General features: G+C 37.4%; 1 protein-coding gene across 5 annotated transcripts in view; it reads right to left on the bottom strand.

Annotated features, from left to right (window-relative positions):
* LOC118012372 (sodium channel protein type 1 subunit alpha) overlaps nt 1–27,106 on the bottom strand; it is a 153,413-nt gene that overhangs the window by 24,694 nt on the left and 101,613 nt on the right. For all 5 annotated transcript variants that reach the window (XM_035007848.1, XM_035007849.1, XM_035007852.1 and 2 more), the window contains one exon: nt 724–847. In XM_035007848.1, coding sequence (XP_034863739.1) covers nt 724–847 — 124 coding nt within the window. The remainder of the gene's footprint in view (nt 1–723; nt 848–27,106) is intronic.

Raw genomic sequence — 27,106 nt, 5'->3', positions numbered from 1 at the left:
AGGTAGTTTTGAGAAGGACTTTGAGTGATGTGTGGAATTTATATTGGGAAATGGAAACAATATTTATCCGGTCTATGAAGAAGAGATCACTAAATAGAGAATATGCAAATATATTCATATCTTCAAAAGTCAAATTCTCGGGAAAATCAGACCATGGGAAGTGCTAGTCATGGGAAAAACAAAGCTCTTAAAACTGTTGTCCATATTGTACCAGGCTCAACTAGGTACCGTTCAGGTATCGGATATGGGCTGTGCTTATTTCCTGCTTTGTCCAGTAAGCTTTGGAAAATGATGATTTTGTTAAAAAATCACAGTTTAGCATTTGCAAGTCATTTAACTTTAGTAGTCAGGAAGTTATTCTTAAGGCAAATTCTGTGTATGAGAATTTTGATTACTGTTTAAGATGCCACTCCTTGTGAAATCACCATTTTATTTAAAAAACATAAATTACTAGTTTTGATTACGTTAAAAATAGTTTTCTCCATGTTTGTGATCTTTTACACATAATGGGCAGAATTCACCAAAATAACAATAGATTTTAAAACTGTTAGCATATTGGAGGGAATTGAAATAGATCTACTAAAGTTTCTATTCTTAGAAACTTTAGTGATCAACTTAGAAACTTGGGTGATCAACAACTAAAACAAAACAAAACAAAACAAAACAAAACAAAAAAAACTGCACTCTCTAAATGGAAGATTAACATAGAGGTCATTTTCTTACCTTCAGTGAAACAGGCTTCAGGTTCAAGGGTTTCCTCAGGTTCCACCACAGGCTGCTCTTCCGCAGGTGCCCCAATGTCTACAGTGCTGCCTTCAGAGGAACTACTACTGCTTCCATTCAGTTTCTGCTCATGAGATGGACATAAAAAGTAAGTCACTTCAATTTGAGTAACTGATAGTCTAGAAAGAAAGAACTGGTGCAATGAACTGATTTTGGATTCTCCTTGAAGCAAAGAGATTTTAAGTTTGAGGGAAAGACGGATTGAATAAGAAAAGGAGATAAGGAAATTGTCTGTGTTATCTCCTTTTCCGTTACTCACAACGTTAGTATGAAATCAAATTGTTATGCTATGAAGTTGCAAATGGCCATCAGGAACTGGTACTAAGCAAACCACTGAATTAGAGGAGCCCCAGAGGGAGGGTGAGGGGGAAGGAAAGTTAGTGTAATTTTTCTCATTTTACAGCTAAGGGAGCTAAGGCTCAGACAGGTTATATACTTTGTCTAACATCATATAACCAGTAAGTGAGAAAGCCAATATTTGAGAGAATTACTCCTGAGCCCAAAGTCCATGCTCTGTCTTCTGTGCGATCACACCGTTTCTGAAACAGTGTATTGACACACTTATAACTTTTCCATCAATTTAAAACTGAAAATAATCCATTGAAAAAATAGCAAGTTTAGTCTAACAGGTGAAGAGAATCTATAATTCGATCTTGAAGTAAAAAACAAAAAACAAAGACATCTGTTCACACCACAAACTCATATGGCACTTTATATAATATAAATATTCAGTATCTTCATGGAAATTATTTCATCAGCTGCAACAAGCTAGCTTTTTGGTAGCTGTAGACATGAGTTCTATTTAATTTTTGTTTACAGTAATTCTGCGAAACTAATTATATACTTGTTATAAAGCAAATGTCACAATAGTAACTTATGTGAAAGCAATAATAAAACCCTTTGCTATATAGCATTACTTCAACTCACAGGGAAATTTTGGTTGTCTTTGCTTGTCTGTTTCAAGTTTTCATTTAAATTTTAGTTAACATCTAGTGTAATATTGGTTTTAGGAGTAGAATTCAGTGACTCATCACTTACATATAGCACCCAGTTCACAGGGAAATTTTTTAACGTAATACTTGAAAAGGCTTTAAAATTTTTGGACAAATCCACCTTTTGCTTATCACAGTTCTTCACGTACGGTGCCAAATATCAGCTTCCATATCAAACTTCGTACCCATTACCAAATACCACTATTTGGTCACCTAGCTTTCAGATTTCCAATCAGCCACTGTGAGTATTAAGGTAAAAAGATGTGAACCTAAAATAATATGAAATTAATTTTATCGAATGCCTCTTAATTGCCTCCATAAGTATCCTCCTCTGATGTGTCCTGCCTGGATGATGATAAAATAAATTGCTACCTTTTTTATGCACAGAGTTACTCCAGGTCTAGCAAGTTCAGATTTTCTACAGATGGGAGTGCTATTGCCAATATATCAAACTTTATTCTTAAGAATATTCTTTAAAATTAGCTATTCTTCTTGTACAACCCAATATGTAATATGTTACCAGTTACAAGTGATCCTATACATGCTTACAAATTAATTTCCAAACATTTCTCAAGCCATATAATTATATTCTACAGTCTGCCTGAACTACTGTAAGAAAGTAGAAGTGTACCTAATGTTACTTAAACTCAACATGCTCTCAATTAAAGTCATGACTTTTCTTTTTTTTTTCCTATCCTAAACCTACTCCTTTAACCAAGTTTGATGCTGGTTGTTTACAATATTGTTCTTTGAGCAAACAGACTCAAACTCTCCTTTATTCTTAATCTTTTCTAATATTGGCAGTCATCTAAAGTCAAATTTGTTAAATTCTACCTTTGAAATAACCCTTCTCTCAGTCTCATCTTCCAAATTCCTATGAGCTTTCTGTTCATTCTTGTCACTTCTTTGGAGAGCTATACTTAATAATGATCATCCTCATTGTAGCCTCACCTAATTCTAAAACTTTGTGGACCACAAAGCCTGCTCTATGCTAGATGCCCAATAAATATTTGGTGAATACCTGTGTTTCATGTATTACTGCCCGATGAAGCTTTTTGTCTCCAACTTAGCAAATCTATCCTTCACAGAAGTTGTGCTTTAAGCAAGGTGAACTTCTTAATGCTCTCTGGCTATTGCTCATAGTGGTTATTTTTGCCCATCATTGTGGAAGAATAATAATCACTCTCTCATCTAAACCCCCTTCACCACCTTATCTCTCCCACCCTTTAGGCACATACTGCTTTTTATCTAACCTACCTCTACTCTAATTGACTTACCACATTACCAACAGTTGGCACTTTCTCTGTAAGACACAATGACCTCCGATGTGCTTGGTGTGATGCAATCATGCAAATGATTGGCTACATTCTATCACACCTGTGCATTTCTGCTTTCACCAAGTGAGTTGTTTGCTTATCAAGAATAAGTTAGGTTTGTTTTCAAATCATTGTACCACTTTAAATTAGTGTAATTATGTAATTTACTTTTACATAATTTGATAAAATGAATTTAAAAATATTTTTGTTTTATCCATAAAAACTAAGTTGAAATCATTATATAAATTTAATAAAGGCAAATTCTCCACACATATACATACACATGAAAAAAATTTGTCATGAAATTGGGCATAAATAATTGCTAAAAAAAAAGAAGGGGGACTGGGTATATGCATTTCTGAAAGGATGCTAAATTCAGGTTCCTTTATAAGGTTCTTAAAATCTCTGTCCTCTTTGATAAAAATCTAAACTGGAAATCGTAGTTGATGACTTACAGGTGTGGCTCATGCCAAAGAGATGGTGCAGAACTGCCAACAATGAACACATGCTAGAACAAGAGGCCTCCAGTAACATTTTAATGTAAGTATCATTTTTCAAAATGAAGCAGTTTAATGTCTGGAATCTAGAAGGAATTTGTATATCTTTTGGGAGTGGGACATGACTAGAAATTACATTAAAAAGTACTATTCATATTTGGCTTACATAACTTCCCAAATCAACATTTTGCGAGAAAGCCTGGTAAGCCATACCATCGCAAGATAGACCCTGATTCTCATGCCGTCAGGGCAACCTGCCCCAATGTTTAAGTCATAATAACAGCAGACAAAGTGACAAGCGAAGGTTAGCAAGATCCAACTACAGACAGGTGGGTGCCGGCCAATGAATCTACTCTAGATAAACGACCCTAACTGTGCCACAGGATGATAGTAGACGTTCTTTTCTGCGTCCGCCTTAGCAGAGGGGGCGAGTCCTCCCAGCTTCGCAAGCGGAGCTTAGAAGTTAGCCTTCTGGAGCAGGTGTCATGTGACAGACTGGTCAAATCCCCTCATTTTACGGAGTTGATGCTAGCTATGCTTTTGCTCAGAGATCCCAAATGACTTTTTTGTGTGACTTTGACTTCCGTCACATTGTCCCTATAGGTGAGGGGCAATTCATGTCCTGTCTGTGCCAGGGCTTCTCCAGTGAAGCACAGTACTGAATTGGGGTAGTCGTCTAGCTTTTTTTTTTTTTTTTTAAAGATTTTATTTATTTGAGAAAGAGTGAGCGTGAGAGAGACATCATGAGCAGTGGGGAGCGGCAGAGGGAGAGAAGCAGACTCCCTGCTAAGCAGGAAGCCTGACGTGGGACTCGATCCCAGGATCCTGGGATTATGACGAGTGGAAGAAGGCAGACACTCAATTGACTGAGCCATCCAGGCGTCCTCATCTAGCTTTTTATATCCAGATCTAATTTTGCATTTGTTATTCGGAAATGCCTCAAATAAAAACAAAAGGGAGCAGGGGAGAGGGGAACGGAGGGGACACTTGCTTCTTCACTTCAATTCTTTGCTCTGCTACAGGACACCTGGCCTAAGAAGACAGTACAAGTCCCAGAGACTGTTATAGGTTGCCTTTCCATCCTCTTGGGCTACTGTTCTTGGAAGGGTAAAATCAGAATCATTACGTAAATATAATGTACAGAAAAACCTAGCCAACATATTTTGAATTTTAAAATTTTAGCTTTCTTAATATTTAAGTATTATCTAAAACAAAAAAAAAATAAATTTTGTTCATTCCTGCTTAAACAAACAAAAAACAAAACAAAACAAAACATTCCCTAACCAGAAAGAAATGTCAGTGCTTTTTCCAGAAGTTTACACATGATGTAAATAAATGAGTATTAGTGTGAGAGAGAAAAGAAAATGAACCAAAATAAAACAGATGCAGAAATGACTGAGCTGAAGTGTGCCTAGGCCATCCATCGGAGGCAACAAGGGTTTGTATTGATGAGCTAAATAAAGAACATTAATAAATAAATTTAAAATTAATGAATTAAATAATTGTATTAAGTAAAAATAAATCAAAATACATAAAAACATTAATAAATAAGGGCACCAAGACCTTTTTTTCAAAGATAAGATAGTTAATAAAAACAAGAGAGAAAGACACCAAGATGAAACCCAAGCATTTAATTCTTATAAGTTCTATGTAAAAACACTGCATGCTTAGTCATTGGTGTACTTTAGAATTTAGAGAAACTGTTTTTGCAGATGATGAACTGTACTATTAAATTCTCAATCAACAATCATGTAAATGTTTAATATTCATCTTGCAATAAAAGGTATCTGTCATTATTACAGAAAAGAGGTTTCCAACCTATGTTCTGTGGAGACGTAGACTTTAACCCTAAGGAAGAAGGTGTAGGCCAACCAGGCAAGTTCTCGTTGTAACATTCTACAATTCAAAGTCTTTTAGGATTTGAAATAATACAAGAGAGATGTGATGTTGAAAATGATAAGAAGGCGGGGGGCGGAGCAAGATGGCGGAGGAGTAGGAGACCTGGATTTCGTCTCCTCTCAGGAATTCAGCTGGATAGGGATCAAACCATTCTGAACACCTACAAACTCAACAGGAGATCGAAGAAAAGAAGAGCAACAACTCTCTCATCAGAAAAGCGACCACTTTCTGGAAGGTAGGACGTGAGGAGAAGTGAATCCTAGGCGATATTCGGGAGGATAGACGGCGGGGGAGGGGCCTCCATCGGCTGCTTCTGGCAAGTGATAGAGCCACGGAGCACAAAATCGGAACTTTTAAAAGTCTGCTCCACTGAGGGACGTCACTCTGGTGGCTAAGCGGGGGGTGGAACCCTCCGGGACAGTGCGGTCTCAGGACCCTCGGGGTCACAGAAAGACCGGGGGTGCCTGAGTGTGGCCAAGCTCCCAGGTAACGGAGCAGGGAGGCTGGCTGCAGAGGCGGAGCCCAGGCGCGGGCTCTCTGCTCGGGGTGGCCATAGACCGTGATCCGCGGCACAGTTGGGCCCCTGCTCCTCCAGCAGGGACCCAACAAGCGGCAGATTCGGGGAGACTCACCTTCCTCCCCCGGGAGGAGCCGCGCGGGAGTGCACCGCAGGGATCTGCTGGGTTTGGAGACTCCACCCGGGGTCGGGTGCCAGAGATAGAAATGCGCGGTCACAGGCCGGACGAGCACGGAGTGCGGCCGGAGACCGGGGAGACGGGAGTGACTGACGGCTTTTCTCTGGGGGCTCACTGAGGAGCGCGGCCCCGAGTTCTCGGCTCCTCCGGGGCGGAGATTGGGAGGCCGCCATTTCCACTCTCCGCCTCCAAAGCTGTACGGAAAGCTCGCAGGGAACGAAAGCCCAGGAGAGCAAACCCGAGCAGATTACTTAGCCGGGAGGGGGCAAGGGTGGGGCAATTCCGCCTCCGGCAGAGACATTTGGAAACCACGGCAACAGGCCCCTCCCCAGAAGATCAGCGAGAACAGCCAGCCAAGACCAAGTTTACCGATCAATGAGAACGGCAGAACTCCAGCGCTAGGGGACTACTGCACATAGAATTCACGGCTTTTTTACCATGATTCTTTAGTCTTTTAAAGTTAATTTTTTTTAACTGTCTTTTTGTCTTTTTATTTCTTTTTGAATTTTTCTTTTTCCCTTTTTCAACCAACATCCTATCAATCCCTTTTTTTAAAAAAAACATTTTTATTTTTCATTTTTAGAGTCATATTCTATCCCTTCATAGTAGTTACCCATATTTTTGGCTTATATATATAAGTTGTTCTCTCTTTAAAATTTTGAGATAGTTTCTTCTAACAGGTTAAAATATACCCTAAATCTCTAGTATATGGTGTTTTCTATTCCCCTGCCTGATCACATCCTCTCCCTTTTTTTTTTCTTTTTTCTTTTTTTAAATCCTCTTCTTTCTTTTTTCAAACAACTTCTTATCAATTCCTTTTATAAAATTTTTTATAATTTCCATTTTTACAGTCATATTCCATCCCTTCATCATATCAATCCTTATTTTTGTACATATATAAGTTTTTCTTTAAAATTTTGGGAGGCACTTTCTTCTAAAAGACCAAAATACACCCCAAATCTAGTGTGTGGCACTGATCTATATACCATATAGATCATATTTGATCACATTCTGATTTTTGTTGTTGTTGTTGTTGTTTTGTTTTGTTTGTTTTTGTTTTTATCTTTATCTTTTTCTTTTTTTTCTTTTTCTTTTTTCTCTCTTTCCCTTTCTTATCCCACTGCTTCAGGTCTTTTCTGATTTGTTTAGAGTATATTTTCTGGGGACGTGGTTACTCTGCTAGCATTTTGTTCTCTCATTAATCTATTCTCCTCTGCACAAAATGACAAGACGGAAAAAATCACCTCAACAAAAAGAACAAGAGGTAGTACCGACTGCCAGGGACCTACTCAATACGGACATTAGTATGATGTCAGAGCTAGAGTTCAGAATCATCACTTTAAAGATACTAGCTGGGCTTGAAAAAAATATGGAAGTTATTAGAGAAACCCTTTCTGGAGAAGTAAAAGAGCTAAAATCCAACCAAGTAGAAATCAAAAAGGCTATTAATGAGGTGCAATCAAAAATGGGGGCGCTAAGTGCTAGAATAAATGAGGCAGAAGAGAGAATCAGTAATATAGAAGATGAAATGATGGAAAATAAAGAAGCTGAGAAAAAGAGAGATAAACAACTACTGGATCACGAGGGCAGAATTCGAGAGATAAGCGATACCATAAGACGAAACAACATTAGAATAATTGGGATCCCAGAAGAAGAAGAAAGAGAGAGGGGCAGAAGGTATAATGGAGCAAATTATAGCAGAGAACTTCCCTAATTTGGGGAAAGAAACAGGCATCAAAATCCAGGAAGCACAGAGAACCCCTCTCAAAATCAATAAAAATAGGTCAACTCCCCGACAATAGTAAAACTTACGAGTCTCATAGACAAAGAGAAAATCCTGAAAGCAGCTCGGGAGAAGAGATATGTAACCTACAAGGGTAGAAACATTAGATTGACAACAGACCTATCCACAGAGACCTGGCAGGCCAGAAAGGACTGGCAGGATATATTCAGAGCACTAAATGAGAAAAATATGCAGCCAAGAATACTCTATCCAGCTAGGCTGTCATTGAAAATTGAAGGAGAGATAAAAAGCTTCCAGGAAAACAAAAACTAAAGGAATTTGCAAACACAAAACCAGCCCTACAGGAAATCTTGAAAGGGGTCCTCTAAGCAAAGAGAGAGCCTAAAAGCAACATAGACCAGAAAGGAACACAGACAATATATGGTAACAGTCACCTTACAGGCAATACAATGGCACTAAATTCCTATCTTTCAATAGTTACCCTGAATGTAAATGGGCTAAATGCCCCAGTCAAAAGACACAGGCTAACAGACTGGATTAAAAAACAAGACCCATCGATATGCTGTCTACAAGAGACTCATTTTAGAACCAAAGACACCCCCAGATTGAAAGTGAGGGGGTGGAAAACCATTTACCATGCTAATGGACACCAAAAGAAAGCTGGGGTGGCAATCCTTATATCAGAAAAATTAGATTTTAAACCAAAGACTGTAATAAGAGATGAGGAAGGACACTATATCATACTTAAAGGATCTATCCAACAAGAAGATCTAACAATTGTAAATATCTATGCCCCTAACATGGGAGCAGCCAATTATATAAGGCAATTAATAACAAAAGCAAAGAAACACATTGACAACAATACAATAATTGTGGGGGACTTTAACATCCCCCTCACTGAAATGGACAGATCGTCTAAGCAAAAGATCAACAAGGAAATAAAGACTTTAAATGACACACTGGACCAAATGGACTTCACAGATATATTCAGAACATTCCACCCCAAAGCAACAGGATACACATTCTTCTCTAGTGCCCATGGAACATTCTCCAGAATAGATCACATCCTAGGTCATAAATCAGGTCTCAACTGGTACCAAAAGATTGGGATCATTCCCTGCCTATTTTCAGACCACAATGCTTTGAAACTAGAACTCAATCACAAGAGGAAAGTCGGAAAGAACTCAAATACATGGAGGCTAAAGAGCATCCTACTGAAGAATGAATGGGTCAACCAGGAAATTAAAGAAGAATTAAAAAAATACATGGAAACCAATGAAAATGAAAACACAACTGTTCAAAATCTTTGGGATGCAGCAAAGGCAGTCCTAAGAGGAAAGTATATAGCAATACAAGCCTTTCTCAAGAAACAAGAAAGGTCTCAAGTACACAACCTAACCCTACACCTAAAGGAGTTGGAGAAAGAACAGCAAATAAAGCCTAAACCCAGCAGGAGAAGAGAAATAATAAAGATCAGAGCAGAAATCAATGAAATAGAAACTAAAAGAACAGTAGAACAGATCAACGAAACTAGGAGCTGGTTCTTTGAAAGAATTAACAAGATTGATAAACCCCTGGCCAGACTTATCAAAAAGAGAAGAGAAATGACCCAAATCAACAAAATCATGAATGAAAGAGGAGAGATCACAACCAACACCAAAGAAATACAAACAATTATAAGAACATATTATGAGCAACTCTATGCCAGTAAATTAGATAACCTGGAAGAGATGGATGCATTCCTAGAGATGTATCAACTACCAAAACTGAACCAGGATGAAATAGAAAACCTGAACAGACCTATAACCACTAAGGAAATTGAAGCAGTCATCAAAAATCTCCCAAAAAACAAAAGCCCAGGGCCAGATGGCTTCCCAGGGGAATTCTACCAAACATTTCAAGAAGAATTAATACCTATTCTTCTGAAACTGTTCCAAAAAATAGAAATGGAAGGAAAACTTCCAAACTCATTTTAGGAGGCCAGCATTACCTTGATCCCCAAACCAGACAAAGACCCCATCAAAAAGGAGAATTACAGACCAATATCCCTGATGAACATGGATGCAAAAATTCTCACCAAAATACTAGCCAATAGGATCCAACAGTACATTAAAAGGATTATTCACCACTACCAAGTGGGATTTATCCCTGGGCTGCAAGGTTGGTTCAACATCCGCAAATCAATCAATGTGATACAATACATTAACAAAAGAAAGAACAAGAACCATATGATCCTCTCAATAGATGCAGAAAAAGCTTTTGACAAAGTACAGCATCCTTTCTTGATCAAAACTCTTCAGAGTATAGGGATAGAGGGTACATACCTCAATATCATAAAAGCCATCTATGAAAAACCTACAGCGAATATTATTCTCAATGGGGAAAAACTGAGAGCTTTCCCCCTAAGGTCAGGAACGCGGCAGGGATGTCCACTGTCACCACTGCTATTCAACATAGTATTGGAAGTCCTAGCCACAGCAATCAGACGACAAAAAGAAATCAAAGGCATCCAAATTGGCAAAGAAGAAGTCAAACTCTCACTCTTTGCAGATGATATGATACTTTATGTGGAAAACCCCAAAGACTCCACCCCAAAACTGCTAGAACTCATACAGGAATTCAGTAAAGTGGCAGGATATAAAATCAATGCACAGAAGTCAGTGGCATTCCTATACACCAACAACAAGACAGAAGAAAGAGAAATTAAGGAGTCGATCCCATTTACAATTGCACCCAAAACCATAAGATACCTAGGAATAAATCTAACCAAAGAGACAAAGGATCTGTACTCAGAAAACTATAAAATACTCATGAAAGAAATTGAGGAAGACACAAAGAAATGGAAAAACGTTCCACGCTCATGGATTGGAAGAACAAATATTGTGAAGATGTCAATGCTACCTAGAGCAATCTACACATTCAATGCAATCCCCATCAAAATACCATCCACTTTTTTCAAAGAAATGGAACAAATAATCCTAAAATTTGTATGGAACCAGAAAAGACCCCGCATAGCCAGAGGAATGTTGAAAAAGAAAAGCAAAGCCGGCGGCATCACAATTCCGGACTTCAAGCTCTATTACAAAGCTGTCATCATCAAGACAGCATGGTACTAGCACAAAAACAGACACATAGATCAATGGAATAGAATAGAGAGCCCAGAAATGGACCCTCAACTCTATGGTCAACTCATCTTTGACAAAGCAGGAAAGAATGTCCAATGGAAAAAAGACAGTCTCTTCAACAAATGGTGTTGGGAAAATTGGATAGCCACATGCAGAAGAATGAAACTGGACCATTTCCTTACACCACACACAAAAATAGACTCTAAGTGGTTGAAAGACCTCAATGTGAGACAGGAGTCCATCCAAATCCTAAAGGAGAACACAGGCAGCAACCTCTTTGACCTCAGCCACAGCAACTTCTTCCTAGAAACATCGCCAAAGGCAAGGGAAGCAAGGGCAAAAATGAACTATTGGGACTTCATCAAGATAAAAAGCTTTTGCAAAGCAAAGGAAACAGTCAACAAAACCAAAAGACAACCGACAGAATGGGAGAAGATATTTGCAAATGACATATCAGATAAAGGGCTAGTATCCAAAATCTATAAAGAACTCATCAAACTCAACACCCAAAGAACAAAGAATCCAATCAAGAAATGGGCAGAAGACATGAACAGACATTTTTCCAAAGAAGACATCCAAATGGCCAACAGACACATGAAAAAGTGCTCAATATCGCTCAGCATCAGGGAAATCCAAATCAAAACCTCAATGAGATACCACCTCACACCAGTCAGAATGGCTAAAATTAACAAGTCAGGAAACGATAGATGTTGGCGGGGATGCGGAGAAAGGGGAACCCTCCTACACTGTTGGTGGGAATGCAAGCTGGTGCAACCACTCTGGAAAACTGTATGGAGGTTCCTCAAAAAGTTGAAAATAGAGCTACCATATGATTCAGCAATTGCACTACTGGGTATTTACCCCAAAGATACAAAAGTAGGGATCCGAAGGGGTACGTGAACCCCGATGTTTATAGCAGCAATGTCCACAATAGCCAAACTGTGGAAAGAGCCAAGATGTCCATCAACAGATGAATGGATAAAGAAGATGTGGTATATATATACAATGGAATATTATGCAGCCATCAAAAGGAATGAGATCTTGCCATTTGCAACCACGTGGATGGAACTGGAGGGGATTATGTTGAGTGAAATAAATCAAACAGAGAAAGACATGTATCATATGATCTCACTGATATGAGGAATTCTTAATTGCAGGAAACAAACTGAGTGTTGTTGGAGTGGGGGGTGGGGTGGGAGGGATGGGGTGACTGGGTGATAGATACTGGGGAGGGTATGTGCTCTGGTAAGCGCTGTGAATTGTGCAAGACTGTTGAATGTCAGATCTGTACCTCTGAAACAAATAATGCAATATATGTTAAGAAAAAAAAAAGAAAAAGAAGAAGGTAGCGGGAGGGGAAGAATGAAGCGGGGGAAATCGGAGGGGTGGACGAACCATGAGAGAAGATGGACTCTGAAAAACAAACTGAGGGTTCTAGAGGGGAGGGGGGTGGGAGGATGGGTTAGCCTGGTGGTGGGTATTGAGGAGGGCACATTCTGCATGGAGCACTGGGTGTTATGCACAAACAATGAATCATGGAACACTTCATCTAGAACTAATGATGTAATGTATGGGGCTAAAAAAATAAAATAAAAAGAAAAAAAAGAAAATGATAAGAAGGCAATGCAGGGACAAACCTGGACTCAGGAAGACATAAGGCAATAAAAGCTCAGGGTGGGTACGGCTGCTGTGTGTGCACAGATGAGTCAGAGGTGCTGGGTCTGTATCTAGAAAAATCCCTGATCATCTCTGACCCAGGGTAAGAGAAGAAAGTAATAGCTACTCCCACCTTGGAAACAGAGAAACCACTCACATATTTTTTTAGGTTAATTTTATTTAAAGTTAATAACTTTAAGTTAATTTCTGTACCAGCGCTATGTGCAATATTCATTTAATCACTAAACATTTATTGGGAGATACTATATTCTGAGATTCGCGTTAAGTCTCTGTCTCATAGAAACCCTTCATCAGCATAATGCATTATTTATCTGGGCTTTTTTTCTTTTCCTTTGCTGCATGTTTTTTCTTTTTTATTGACCAAAGTGAAATGTACAAAGTACTTTATGGTTACTTTAATATTAATTTATTAAAATTAAGGTTAATCATTCTTAAGATTCATTTCAATTATGTTTTTTTCTTCTGTCAATTGTCCCTGTCTTTTGCCTATTTTTCTACTGGAGTATTTGTATTCTTATCAAACCGCAATTGCACTTTATAAACAGAGAGTCATTTGTTTCCGTAACATGTAATATTTGCCAAATAAATTAGTTCTCTACTGCTGTGTATCAAATCGCCACAAATTTAGCATCTTAAAACAATACCAATTTATCATCTCACAGTTTCTGTAGGTCAGAAGTCTGGTACTACACAGTAAGATTCTGTACTCAGGGTCTCACTGGGATAAAGTTAAGGTGTTGGCTGGGAATGCAGTTCTCATCCAAGGCTCAGGATTCACCAACCTTATGGGCTAAGGGCAGAGTGAATTTACTTGCAGTTATAAGAGGAAGTTCCTGCTGTCCTGCTAGCTCATGGCCTTGAACCATTCAATAAGTGGAGGCCACCACAGTTCCTTGCCCCATAGGCCCCCATAGGCAGTCTTTCCTCTGAGCTAGCCAGAGCATCTCTCTCTCAATTACTCTTATGTGACCAGTGGGAGAAAACTACTCTGAAAGGGTTCCTCTGATTGGGTCAGGCACACCCCGGATAATCTCCCTTGGGCCATAAACATAACATAATCACAGGATGATATCTCATCATAGTCACAGGTTTCCACTGCGCCCAGGAGTGGGGATTACACAAGGGCAAGAGTTTTTGGGGTCATCTTAGGATCTTGCCAACCATACCAAAGTCTGTGTATTTTATTGGTTTTCTTTTCTAAGAACCACCTGCTATCCTAATATCATCTGCTACATTGACAAGTCATTAATTTCTCTACTTATATTCCCTTCATTTTGTTTAATTTCCAATTTCTCAAACTAAGTTTTTTTGTCATGTTCAATACTGCTTGATCCTATTCCACAGATTCTGACAGAAAATGTTCTTATTTTCCAAATGGCTATTTATATATTTTATTTTCTCCTTAACCCAATATTTATTTAGGAGGGAATTTCTTAATTTTCAAATGGTTAGAACTTTTTCATTTTACTATTGACTTCTAGCTTACCTGTATTGTGATAATAACCCTATATGATATCTTCTATTTTGAATTTATTGAGGTTTATTTTCCTATCCAGTATATTGTTAATTTATATAAATATATACATGGGCACTTGAAAATATGAATTTTCTGCATGTATAAATTATGAGATAATATATACATCCATGACATTTACTTTTATTACTTACATTATTCAAATTATCAGTGTCCCTCTTTAGTTTTTCTTTGTTTTGTTTTATCAGAAGCTAAGAGAATGGTATTAAAACACTCACAACCATTTTTATGTATTTTTATCAATATATCCATATATTTTTCATTGTTGAAATCAAAGATGATATGTATCCAAATTCTTTATTTCACTGGAATAATAACACAATTACTCAAAGAGGGAAGGCAAAGATTTTTAGATGTGTAGCAAAAACCCATCTCTAATAAAATACTAAAAAAATTGGATAACAGCAAAACTAGAACATTCTCAAACAAGTACTTTTGTCGATTTAAAAACCAATAAGGAAATAAAGCTTAAGCCCAGCAGGAGAAGAGAAATAATAAAATCAGAGCAGCAGAAATCAATGAAATAGAAACCAAAAGAACATTTGAACAGATCAACAAAACTAGGAGCTGGTTCTTTGAAAGAATTAACAAGATTGATAAACCCCTGGCCAGACTTATCAAAAAGAAAAGAGAAAGGACCCAAATAAATAAAATCATGAATGGAAGAAGAGAGATCACAACCAACACCAAAGAAATACAAACAATTATAAGAACATATTATGAGCAACTATATGCCAGCAAATTAGACAATCTGGAAGAAATGGATGCATTCCTCGAGATGTATAAACTACCAAAACTGAACATGGAAGAAATAGAAAAAACCTGAACAGACCCATAACCACTAAGGAATCTCCCAATAAACAAGAGCCTAGGGCCAGATGGCTTCCCAGGGGAATTCTACCAAACATTTCAAGAATTAATACCTATTCTTCTGAAACTGTTCCAAAAAATAGAAATGGAAGGAAAACTTCCAAACTCATTTTATGAGGCCAGCATTACCTTGATCCCCAAATCAGACAAAGACCCCATCAAAAAGGAGAATTACAGACCAATATCCCTGATGAACACGGATGCAAAAATTCTCACCAAAATACTAGCCAATAGGATCCAACAGTATATTAAAAGGATTATTCACCACTACCAAGTGGGACTTATTCCTGGGCTGCAAGGTTGGTTCAACATCCGCAAATCAATCAATGTGATACAATACATTAATAAAAGAAAGAACAAGAACCATATGATACTCTCAAGAGATGCAGAAAAAGCTTTTGACAAAGTATAGCATCCTTTCTTGATCAAAACTCTTCACAGTGTAGGGATAGAAGGTACATACCTCAATATCATAAAAGCCATCTATGAAAAACCCACAGCAAATATCATTCTCAATGGGGAAAAACTGAGAGCTTTTCCTCTAAGGTCAGGAACATGGCAGGGATGTTCACTATCACCACGGCTATTCAACATAGTACTCAAGTCCTAGCCTCAGCAATCAGACAACAAAAAGAAATAAAAGGCATCCAAATTGGCAAAGAAGAAGTCAAACTCTCACTCTTTGAGATGATATGATACTTCATGTGGAAAACCCAAAAGATTCTGCCCCCCCCCAAACTGCTAGAACTCATACAGGAATTCAGTAAAGTGGCAGCATATAAAATCAATGCACAGAAATCAGTTGCATTTCTATACAACAACAACAAAACAGAAGAAAGAGAAATTAAGGAGTTGATCCCATTTACAATTGCACCCAAAACTATAGGAATAAATCTATCCAAAGAGACAAAGGATCTATACGCAGACAGCTATGGAATACTCATGAAAGAAATTGAGGAAGACACAAAGAAATGAAAAAACGTTCCATACTCATGGATTGATAGAATAAATACTGTGAAAATGTCTATGCTACCTAGAGCATTTAATGCAATCCCTATCAAAATACCATCAACTTTTTTTTCAAGAAAATGGAACAAATAATCCTAAAATTTGTATGGAACAAGAAAATACCCTGAATAGACAGAGGAATATTGAAAAAGCAAAGCAAAGCTGGTGACATCACAATTCTGGATTTCAAGCTCTATTACAAAGCTGTAATTATCAAGACAGTATGGTACTGGCACAAAAACAGACACATAGATCAATGGAATAGAATAGAGAGCCCAGAAACAGACCCTCAACTGTATGGTCAATAATCTTCGACAAAGCAGGAAAGAATGTCCAATGGTAAAAAGACAGTCTCTTCAACAAATAGTGTTGGGAAAATTGGACAGCCATAGAAGAATGAAACTGAACAATTTCCTTACACCACACACAAAAATTGACTCAAAATGGATGAAAGACCTCAATGTGAGGCAGGAGTCCATCAAAATCCTTGAGGAGAACACAGGCAACAACCTCTTCGACCTCAGCCACAGCAACTTCTTCCTAGACACATCGCCAAAGGCAAGGGAAGCAAGGGCAAAAATGAACTATTGGGACTTCATCAAGATAAAAAGCTTTTGCACAGCAAAAGAAACAGTCAACAAAACCAAAAGACAACCGACAGAATGGGAGAAGATATTTGTAAATGACATATCAGATAAAGGGCTAGTATCCAAAATCAAGAAAGAACTTATCAAACTCAACACCCAAAAAACAAATAACCCAAGCAAGAAATGGGCAGAGGACCTGAACAGACAATTCTGCAAAGAAGACATCCAAATGACCAACAGACACATGAGAAAGTGTTCAACATCACTCGGCATTCGGGAAATACAAATCAAAACCTCAATGAGATACCACCTCACACCAGTCAGAATGGCTAAAATTAACAAGTCAGTAAACAACAGATGTTGGCAAGGGTGTGGAGAAAGGGGAACCCTCCTACACTGTTGGTGGGAATGCAAGCTGGTGCAGCCACTCTGGAAAACATTATGGAGGTTCCTCATAAAGTTGAAAATAGAGCTACCCTCGACCCAGAAATTGAACTACTTAGTATTTACCCCAAAGATACAAATGTAGGGATCCGAAGGGGCACGTGCACCCCAATGTTTGTAGCAGCAATGTCCACAATAGCCAAACCATGGAAAGAGCCTAGATGTCCATCAACAGATGAATGGATAAAGATGTGATATGTATATGTAATATATATATAATGGAATATTATGCAGTTATCAAAAAATGAAATCTTGTCATTTGCAGCGATGTGGATGGAACTAGAGGATATTATGCTAAGCGAAATAAGTCAATCAGAGAAAGACAAGTATCATATGATCTCACTGATATGAGGAATTTGAGAAACAAGACAGAGGATCATAGGGGAAGAGAGGGAAAAATGAAACAAGACGAAACCAGAGGGGGAGACAAACCATAAGAGACAATCTCAGGAAACAAACTGAGGGTGGCTGGTGTGGGGGTGGTGGGGGGAGGGATGGGGTGGTTGGGTGATGGACACTGGGGAGGATATATGCTATGGTGAGCGCTGTGAATTGTGTAAGACTGATGAATCACAGACCGGTACCCCTGAAACAAATAATACATTATATGTTAATAATAATTAAAAAAAATAAAAACCAATAAGGCGGGGCACCTAGGTGGCTCAGTCGGTTAAGTGACTACCTTTCGCTCAGGTCATGATCCCAGGGTCCTGGGATCTAGCCCCATGTCTGCTTCTCCCTCCCCTCCCTCCCCTCTCCCCCTGCTCCTATGCTCTCTCTTTCACTCTGTCTCTCAAATAAGTAAATAAAATCTTTAAAAAAAAAATAAGGCCAATTAATTCTTCCTTTTTTGTTTTTAAATTAAAATTTAATCTTACTTTGAAATTCAATATCCAAATAATAAAGCATTTGGTTCTCACAGTTAGTTTTTGAGAGTATAGATTATTTTAAAAATGATTTTCACATTTAAGCCATTAATCAAACTTTAATTTACCAATGAGCTAGTTCATTTGAAAATATGTATATTTTCACACATGACTCTCAAGCTAAATTCTACATTGACCTGTACTGATCATATATTTTCTGCAGGCTGACTTAATAAGTGAGCTGAGAGAATGCAGGGATTACATCATAGCTAAAGCATCCACTTTGTCTTGTACACGAGGGCATTCAATAACCACTTAATAACTACAACACTGATGGTAAAAGCATTTTTCCTCCTCAGTGGATTTATGTAACATTCCTGCTTTTAAAAAAATGTTCTTTACGATAGCAAATGATTTTGACCTTGAGGGTGAAGCAAAACAAAGCATAACAAATAAAATACTCCACAATATTTTTTAAGAGTAAATGATTAAATGGTTTTTTCTTGTTCCCTGACTTGATGTTACGATGTTTATGTTTTTATTTTAGACTTCGTTTGCTACAGGAAGCTTATTTATAGGGTTTAATAATTCAATTTATAATAAGTGATAAATTTATTAAAATATAAATCTCAAATTCAAGGGTCAAAAGGATACAGAATATGTGTGTGCATGTATATGTGTATATATATATTTTTATTTTTGAAAAAATACTTATTTTTAAAGATTTATTATTTATTTGAGAGAGAGTGTGTGCACACAGGAGGTCGGAGGTGGGGGGTAAAGGGAGAGAGAGAATGTCAAGCAGACTCTGAGGTGAGCTCAGAGCCCAATGCAGGGCTCCATCTCACGGCCCTGAAATCATGACCTCAGTGAAATCAAGAGTCAGATACTCATGTGACTAAGCCATCCAGGAGCCCCCAAAATACTTATTTTTAAAGCTAGGCATGTATTATTTTAAAAGTGGGCATTTTATGTTGTTATATATACTTAAATACATATACATCTTAAATCATATATAAATGAGATGCCCTACAACATCAAAAATATTAGTATTAATATTTTATTGTGTACATTAAGCATTAGTAAATATTTCTAGTGTACAATAGCATACTGAAAATTTAAATGACCCCTATCAAAGTATGTCAACAAACAATATCAAAGAAAAATACACTGTACTGAGATTTAGCATTTCCACAGAATAGCTGGAAAAGTCAAATATTAACTCATTAATTCCCACATCATCCCTAAAGGCCAGATGATTTCTTCATCAAGTTGTGGGTTAGAAGGGAAGTCTTCAGTGCATTATTCATATTTACTAAATATTAACTTGTTCTTATCAATTGTGAAATCCAGTGTTAATCAAACACTTCACCAACGCAGAAGGAAAAGTGGAGGAATATAGCTCTAATATACTCTGAATTCTGCTTTAAAGTATGTCAAACATGAATTTTGTATTGATGATTAGATATAAAGGAAATAGAACATCTCAACATATATTGAACCAACAGAAAATTATTGTAATTCAAATAAGTTAGAAACACCAAAAAAGGTCTGCAAAATTGCATTTATAATTCCCAAGCTAGAAATCAAAGTTGTAAATCAAATGAGTATTTTTCATTGTTAAATTCATTTTGTTGAAAGGGCATAGAGTCTCTAGTGTTCTTTTGACATTTATTTTTCATGATAAATGATAACATATTTAACGAATATTTAATAAGTGTTTACTGACTGGAGGAACTGTGTAACTATAATGAAAGGGTTAAGAGTTCTGTTTCGAATCAGACAAGCTTGGGTTTGAATCACAATTAGTGGTTTTATGGATTTTAGCAGTTATCTTCACCTCCTTAAGCTTTAGTTTCTAATTTGTAAAATGGTCCTTATGTCACATGATTGTTATAAGGATCAAACAAGATAACAGATGGAAAATGCTTGCCATGTGCTTACCTGATAAATGGTAATAAGTTTCATAACAGTATTATATAGTTGTAATATGTGTAATTGCTAATATTTGACCTTTTCAACTACCAAAAATATCAGATCATGCACAACAACAAGATTGGGACCTGGAAAAGGAAATAGTGAATATAATAGACCTAATACCTGCCCTCATGCATTCACAATCAGATGGAAGATACAGAGGAGCAAACAATTGTCACACACCGTAATTGAGTTAGTATAGGGTATCTTGAAAGCACCACCTAACTCAGTCTAAGAAGGGAGGGTAGAAGAAAGTAACATTTGGCACCAGAAGGATGAGTTGGGTGGGGTTGGGGCAGGGGAAGAGGATGGCGTAAGAGTATTCTAGATGGAAAGAACAGGCATAAAGATCAGAACCTGACAAAGCATGGGGAGTTTTAGGAAACAAAAGATCATTCAGTGTACTTGGATGGGGAGAGGTGGAGATTACTACTATGTGAGGCTAGAAAGGTCCATAATGGTTATTTTTTGCAGGGACTCGTAGGCCATGTTAAGTAGTATAGACTGTAAGCAAGGGGCAACTCCTGAAAGGTTAGAAAGAGAGGTGAGCTACAACCAGATCTGCCTTTTAGAAAGACCACTTATTATGTAGAGACTAGACTAGGGAGAGGGAACATTTGTGAGGATCGCAGCAGTTAAATCTGAGAGACGATGGAGGTCTGCCATTGTGTGGAGCTGGTGGAGATGCAGAGTACATAAAGATGCATCGGAGCTGGTGGTACCTGTTAATCAATCAGATGTAAGGAAGAAGGAGTTTGGGTAGCCACTGGTTAGATGGTAGCACTCGTCACAGAGAATAGTTGCCATCTCACACAGATCATGGCCCTGAGAAACTATAGCTCAGGATAAGGAAATAGACAAGAGCTGGAAGGGACACACCCAACCATGTCCAGATGGGACTCTACAAAGAGCTCCATGAACATCTGTGAGGCAATTATATGAAAATTCTGAGTGTTTTCTTTTCTCCTCCTTCTACTCTCCTCCCTGCCCCCTCCCCAGAGAGAAGCTGCATCCAAAAGCAAACTGTGTACTTAATTTGACTTAGGAATAGTCTTGATCGATTTATTCATTTGTATACTTTCAGATGGTATGACTGATAACATGAAACATGTCATTAACTTATATGATGCCAATTAACACCGATCCAGCACCTCATTTGTGCCAGGTACTGTGGAAGTTACTAGAAGTACAAAGATATATATGACCACAGTTCTTATTCTCGAGTTGCTCACAGAATTAGTAAGTAGGATAGACAGATATACAACAGAGAAATAGAGTGCAATGCAAACCTTTCATTGTATGCAGCAAGTAGTTCTAGTTGGGGGAAATTCAGAGGGCTTTCCAGAATTAAGAGTTGTTTGATATAGTGAGCAACAGAGCAACAATATATTTTTGTGGAGTGAATATATGGACAAAGTCTTGAACATTGATTCAAGGTCATTTTGTTTTGTTAGATTTTACAGAGAATGGCAAGGAGAAGAAGGTAATTTCTAACAAGAAATGATAGAGTCCAAGGACAGAAACTTCATGGAACCGTGTGACTAGAACTGAGCTGAGTCATGGGGAATTAGACTGATGAAATGAGTCTGATCAAGGCTGTCCAATTGCTCATGATATATTTAAGACTGCTTTTTTTCCTCCCTAGGAAATGTGTTTCAGAGGGTAATTCTAGTGATACAGAAGAAATAATAGGACAGGAAGTGGGAGGTCAAGATTGGAGATGGATTTAGGAGGTAAAATCCACAGGATTTAGCAGTAAATTTGATGAGGGCCTTCCAATTAGAGAAGTTGAGGATGAATCCGGGCTTCTCATAAGCCATTTGAGAGCTTTTATGGTTGGGAGGAAAGTAGCCTGGCTTTTTGGAAGCCAGGGAATGACAGAAGCTTAAAGAATTAGGAAATACTGCAGACAATCAAGTGAGATAGGGTCACTGAACTTGACAAATAAGAGAACATCAGTGATTTTTGACAGAGAGAAAGGTAGGGGAAGAAACCAGAAAGATGTTTGAAGGTGACTGAGCAGTGGAAAATGGGAAGACACTGAGTATAACCTACTCTATCTTTTAAAGAAGATTGGCAATGAATTCAAGGACAGAAACTTAAGGAAGAGATGAGATCAAAGGGACGTTTAAAATTTACATGATTTTATTTTATTTTAGGATGGAAGTCTTCTCCATTTATGTAAGTTTGTGGGAAGGGCTTCTGAAGGAGAAAGTGTAATACGGGATGGAGACAGTAGTGGCTACATCAGAGACCATGAGAATTTGTGAAGAGACCATACAGAAAAAAGAGCAGTTGGGGGCATACACACCCATCTCCCCGAGATTTTTAATATCCCCAGATATGTTGTGTGATGCTTTTCAGTGGGGAAAATTATGTTATCATGGTGTTCATGAATTGGGATATTTGCAAAAATCTTCATACATATCCATTTTGATTCAGGATTAACCAGAAACTTCCTATTCTTATTTCTTTATTTAACAGGTATTTACCGAGCACCTACTATATGCTAGGCACCATGCTGAAGGTGGGCTATACTTTGGTAAATGAAATGGACTAACCCCTGCTCTCAGGTACATTTAAAAACTGAGCATTGTCCACATAAGGCATTCACCATAGACCTTTCCGTGGTAGTATAAATTTAGTCTGCTGAGCAGTATATGCTTCAGTTGGGAATTGTCATATGTTCTTTAACCCAAATACAGTAAAGGTAAAAGTATTAAGTGAAAGAATATCCATAAAGCAGCAAATAAATATTATTTTAACATAGATGTTATAATTGAGAGGGCAAATGAGAGTCTAGAAGTAAGCGTTCACTACTCATTTATTTATTCACTTAATAAACATTTTGTACTCACTGTGGCCTTAAAGTGAGTAGGACCTGGTTAGTGTTTCACCTGTTCTCAAAGACTCCATAAGCTAAGGATGCAAATATAGAAGTGCTTCCAAATGATTTGGAAGATTCTTCCAGGTAGCATTAAATTCAGAAGGGTATCTTCCTAAAACATAGCTTGGAGTAACCAAGTCCAAGAGATTAAATGCTCTACAATTAGAAGTAGACCTCCGTAGGTCAGTGTGGGATTCAGAAGCAGATCAGTCTAACCTGCAGGCCAGTGCAGAAGGAAGAGAATCTTCCAGGACGCAGGGAGAGGACTCAGACACTTGTGACTATGCCATTAACCTATGACCCGTGAAGAGGTATTGGTAGTTAAGAACAACTCTAGGGGTGCCTGGGTGGCTCAGTCGGTTAAGTGTCTGCCTTTGGCTCAGGTCATGATCCCAGGGTCCTGGGATCAAGCCCTGCATCAGGCTCCCTGCTCGGCGGGGAGCCTGCTTCTCCCTCTCCTTCTGCCTGCCGCTCTGAGTACTTGTGATTCCTCTTTCTCTGTGTCAAATGGATAAATAAAAAAAATCTTAAAAAAAAAAGGAGACCAACTCTATAATGGACACCTATTCCCTATTCTTAGTTCTTCAATAAACAATGTCATTAATTTTAAAGTAATGCCAAAGAAAATATTTTTTCAGGCACTGTTAAGGAGATTTTGTATAACACATAGACTATGTTGCCAACTGCCTAGATTCTTCTAGTCCAGGATCAGTCCTTACAATTTGTGTGACGGTGGCAAGCTACTTAAACGCTGCATTCAACGTCTTTATCCAAAAGATTGGAATAATATCTATCTGTTGGCATGAAGATTGAGTGAGACAGTGCATGTAAAACCCTACAAACAGTGTTTTCCCGTGGTAAGCACTCAACAAATGATATTTTATTAGCATGACCTGAATTACAAAGGTCCAAATGGCATTTTTACTCATTCTAGGGCTCACTCATTGCAAAAATAAGTGTACTTTTTCCCTATTTTGGTAATATATTGTTTTGATTCCAAACGGTGTAAGATTAATAACTCAATTCATTTAAAAAGTATTTATGCAGACAAAATTATAGTAGTAATTGTGCTGTTATCACCTTATGTTTTTGAGCACTTTTAACTTCCAAATAGCTTTTGTATCCTCATAATATTCCTATAAGCACCAGAGGACAGTTGTCCTCCTTTTACAAATTAGGAAATGGGATAATATAGAGTTAGTGATTTGTCCACGGTAGAGTTAAGGCCACCAGACTTTTAGTCTCATTATCCAAACAAATCAACCAAAACTCAAAAAGTTATTGAGCACATATTTGTGCCCAACTTTGCAGTGGGGTCCTCAGAAGACTAAAATTATATAAAATACAATCCGTAACCAAAGAAACATTTTCCCCCATCCAAGTACTAACCAGGCCTGACCCTGCTTAGCTTCCAAGATCAGACGAGATCGGACACGTTCAGACAAAGAAACATTTTCTAATTGGAGAGATATGATTTTATATTGCCAGTTTTGCCCAGTTTTTAAAGCTCTTCAAAATCTGTCTAAGCCATCATTCCTTATTATTAATTTTCAGTGGAAACCCATATTTCTAGCTGTTCCATTATTCTTACTACTGCATGAGTCAAGAAACCTTTATAAGGTTTTAAAAACAATTCCTTAGGTTATTTGAATGTACTTTGTGGGTTGAGGTCTGCTGGGACTTATGGAAGTGTTGAGTGTGACCCATGCTATGCCTTTCCTACATTTGGGGAAAAACACGGGACAATTATAGAAAGACAGCCGAAAAATTTGTCCTGGAATGGGGGACAGTGGTGCATAAGTGTGCACCTTATGGGGGAAGCAAAACAAATGCAGGTCTCCCTTTTACATGTCTCTTCATTTGTAGTCCCTTCTTCATTTTCTGGAAGCTGGGGCCGTCTGCTCCTTGCATACTCCTGTAGCTTCATCTCCTGTGACTTTATATCCCAGAAACATTAAACTATTACTGTGTCTAAACACATCATGTTGTGTCATGTCTCTAGCTTTCTGTACATTTATTCTTTCTGACTGGAATGCTCTTTAGAAAAAAAAGTTTCCTAACTTTTTAAAGGAGTCTACCATAACAAGAATTTAATGAGACAATTTAAAAATGAAACAGAAAATACAAAATCTGTCACTTTTCCAGATAAACCTGTAAAGTAATTCATTACAGAGGGCAGAAGGCAGACAACACAAAAGGACTAACAGTGGAATATGTTACTAGTAATTCTTACAAGAAAACACTGGCCAACAGAGTGTTGGGAATGCTATTAGTAATGATAATAATGACAATTTATTGAATATTTATAATTTGTCAGGTACTATGCTAACTACTTCACATTTATTGTCTCATTTAATTCTCCACAGAAAGTATGAAGGTGATTTTATCCCCATTTTTGAGATGAGCATTGAGGACCGGATAGTCAGGTAAGGCCATATGGTATGTGGCTAAAATGGAATCATATAACACAATGTCTGGCTCCAGAGAATAATCTATTATGAACAACATTATAATTATAGGCTTTCATGTCTAAAAACAAATGCTTAGGAAATGGATAATAAACAATGACCATTTATAACTTTAACCCAAGGCACTGATATAATTTCAATAATGATCCATAATAGATAAGGCTCATTATTGAAATCCAAGCATGGAAACATTAACATATTCAAATGGAACAGGTCTAGCAGAGCCCATGGTAGGTAACATTGTGAGTCAATAAAGGTATGTCCCAACATGGAAATTCATATTTAAAAGTTGAGGATTATCTTTCTAAAATCCAAATATATGTACAGTTGACCCTTGAACAATGCAGGGGTGAAGGATACCAACACCCTGTGCAGTCAGAACTCCACATATAACTTTTGGCTCCCCCAAAACTCAGCTACTAATAGCCTACTGTTGACCAGAAGCTTTACTGATAACATAAACAGTTGATTAATATATACATATTTTGTATATATATTATATACTATATTCTTACAATAAAGTTAGAGAAAAAGAAATGTTATTAAGAAAGTCATAAGGAGGAGAAAATACATTTACAGTTCAGTACTTATAAAAAAATAATCAATGTATAAATGGGCCCACATAGTTCAAACCCATGTAGTTGGAGGGTCAGCTATATATGTATGTGTATATATATGTATATATATTTGCATATATATGTATATGATAATTACCACACATGTGATCATTACCATACATATATGCAAAACTACGGCTCATTTGTATCCTCCATTATCTAGTACAATATCTGGTGTATGGTAACTGCTGAATAAATGAAGGTAGGCAAAAGAATAAAGGCTAAAACAGAAAGAACCAAAATGATGAGATTACTTTAATACCCTACAGGCTGCATTCCTAATTTAGAATAAAGAATCTTCATCTTTTGAGGCACCTATCATCAGTTTAATTCCACTAAAAGAAGAGCATCATATAAATTGTGCCTTGCTTTGAAGAGAATACAATATAAGACTAAGGAAGCAATGAGGAGAAATAACTTTATATGGGTTTATTTCTGACCAAGAAGGAAGAAATAAATGGTGAACTAAAGTACCAGGAAATTTGTGACAATATGGTAATTTATAAAAGAATATTTACAGAAAGCTAATTAAAAAATAAATGAAAGAAACTGAAATGTAACGGGGATGAATAGAAGTTTCAGTATTGAATATAAAAATTCAACTGGTTGAGATACAACTGCATTTCAACAGCAATTTTTGGAAAAAAGATGACGGATAATTGCTTTCCTAGATGCCCAACATAAATTGACAAGGCAAATGTCTAAGAAAGAAAAAAAACCCCCAACAATATCTAACACATTATTAGGTTGAATCAAGAGAAAAATGGAGTCTGGATCATGGGGAATAAAACTATATTTTCAAGTGTGCTCCCATCAGAGCAAGTGTGATAATAAGAATCCTTCAAAATGGTTCTATTAAACACAGTTAAATGAGATGGAAAAGTTTAATCTGAGTGCCTGCTTTGTAGCAAACATATTCAAGCATGTCACAATATAAAAGGAGACATGCATACATATCAGTAGCTAGATGTGAGATGTATGAGCCTAGAGCATGAGTTGTTTATTACCTATGCTCTGCCTTCTATCTCTGGGAACCAAAAAAGAAGCCATCCATTCTGCCTGGGGTCCAGAAGTTTTCATGATCACCACTTTCAAAGAGCTGAGACAGTGTTTCTCACAT

Source organism: Mirounga leonina, unplaced genomic scaffold, assembly GCF_011800145.1.
Source record: "Mirounga leonina isolate KUSES-001 unplaced genomic scaffold, KU_Mleo_1.0 Mir_151, whole genome shotgun sequence".
In the NCBI taxonomy this organism is placed as follows: Eukaryota; Metazoa; Chordata; class Mammalia; order Carnivora; family Phocidae; genus Mirounga; species Mirounga leonina.
Note: the sequence above shows the minus strand (reverse complement) of the source record. Positions and strands in the feature narration are given on the sequence as shown.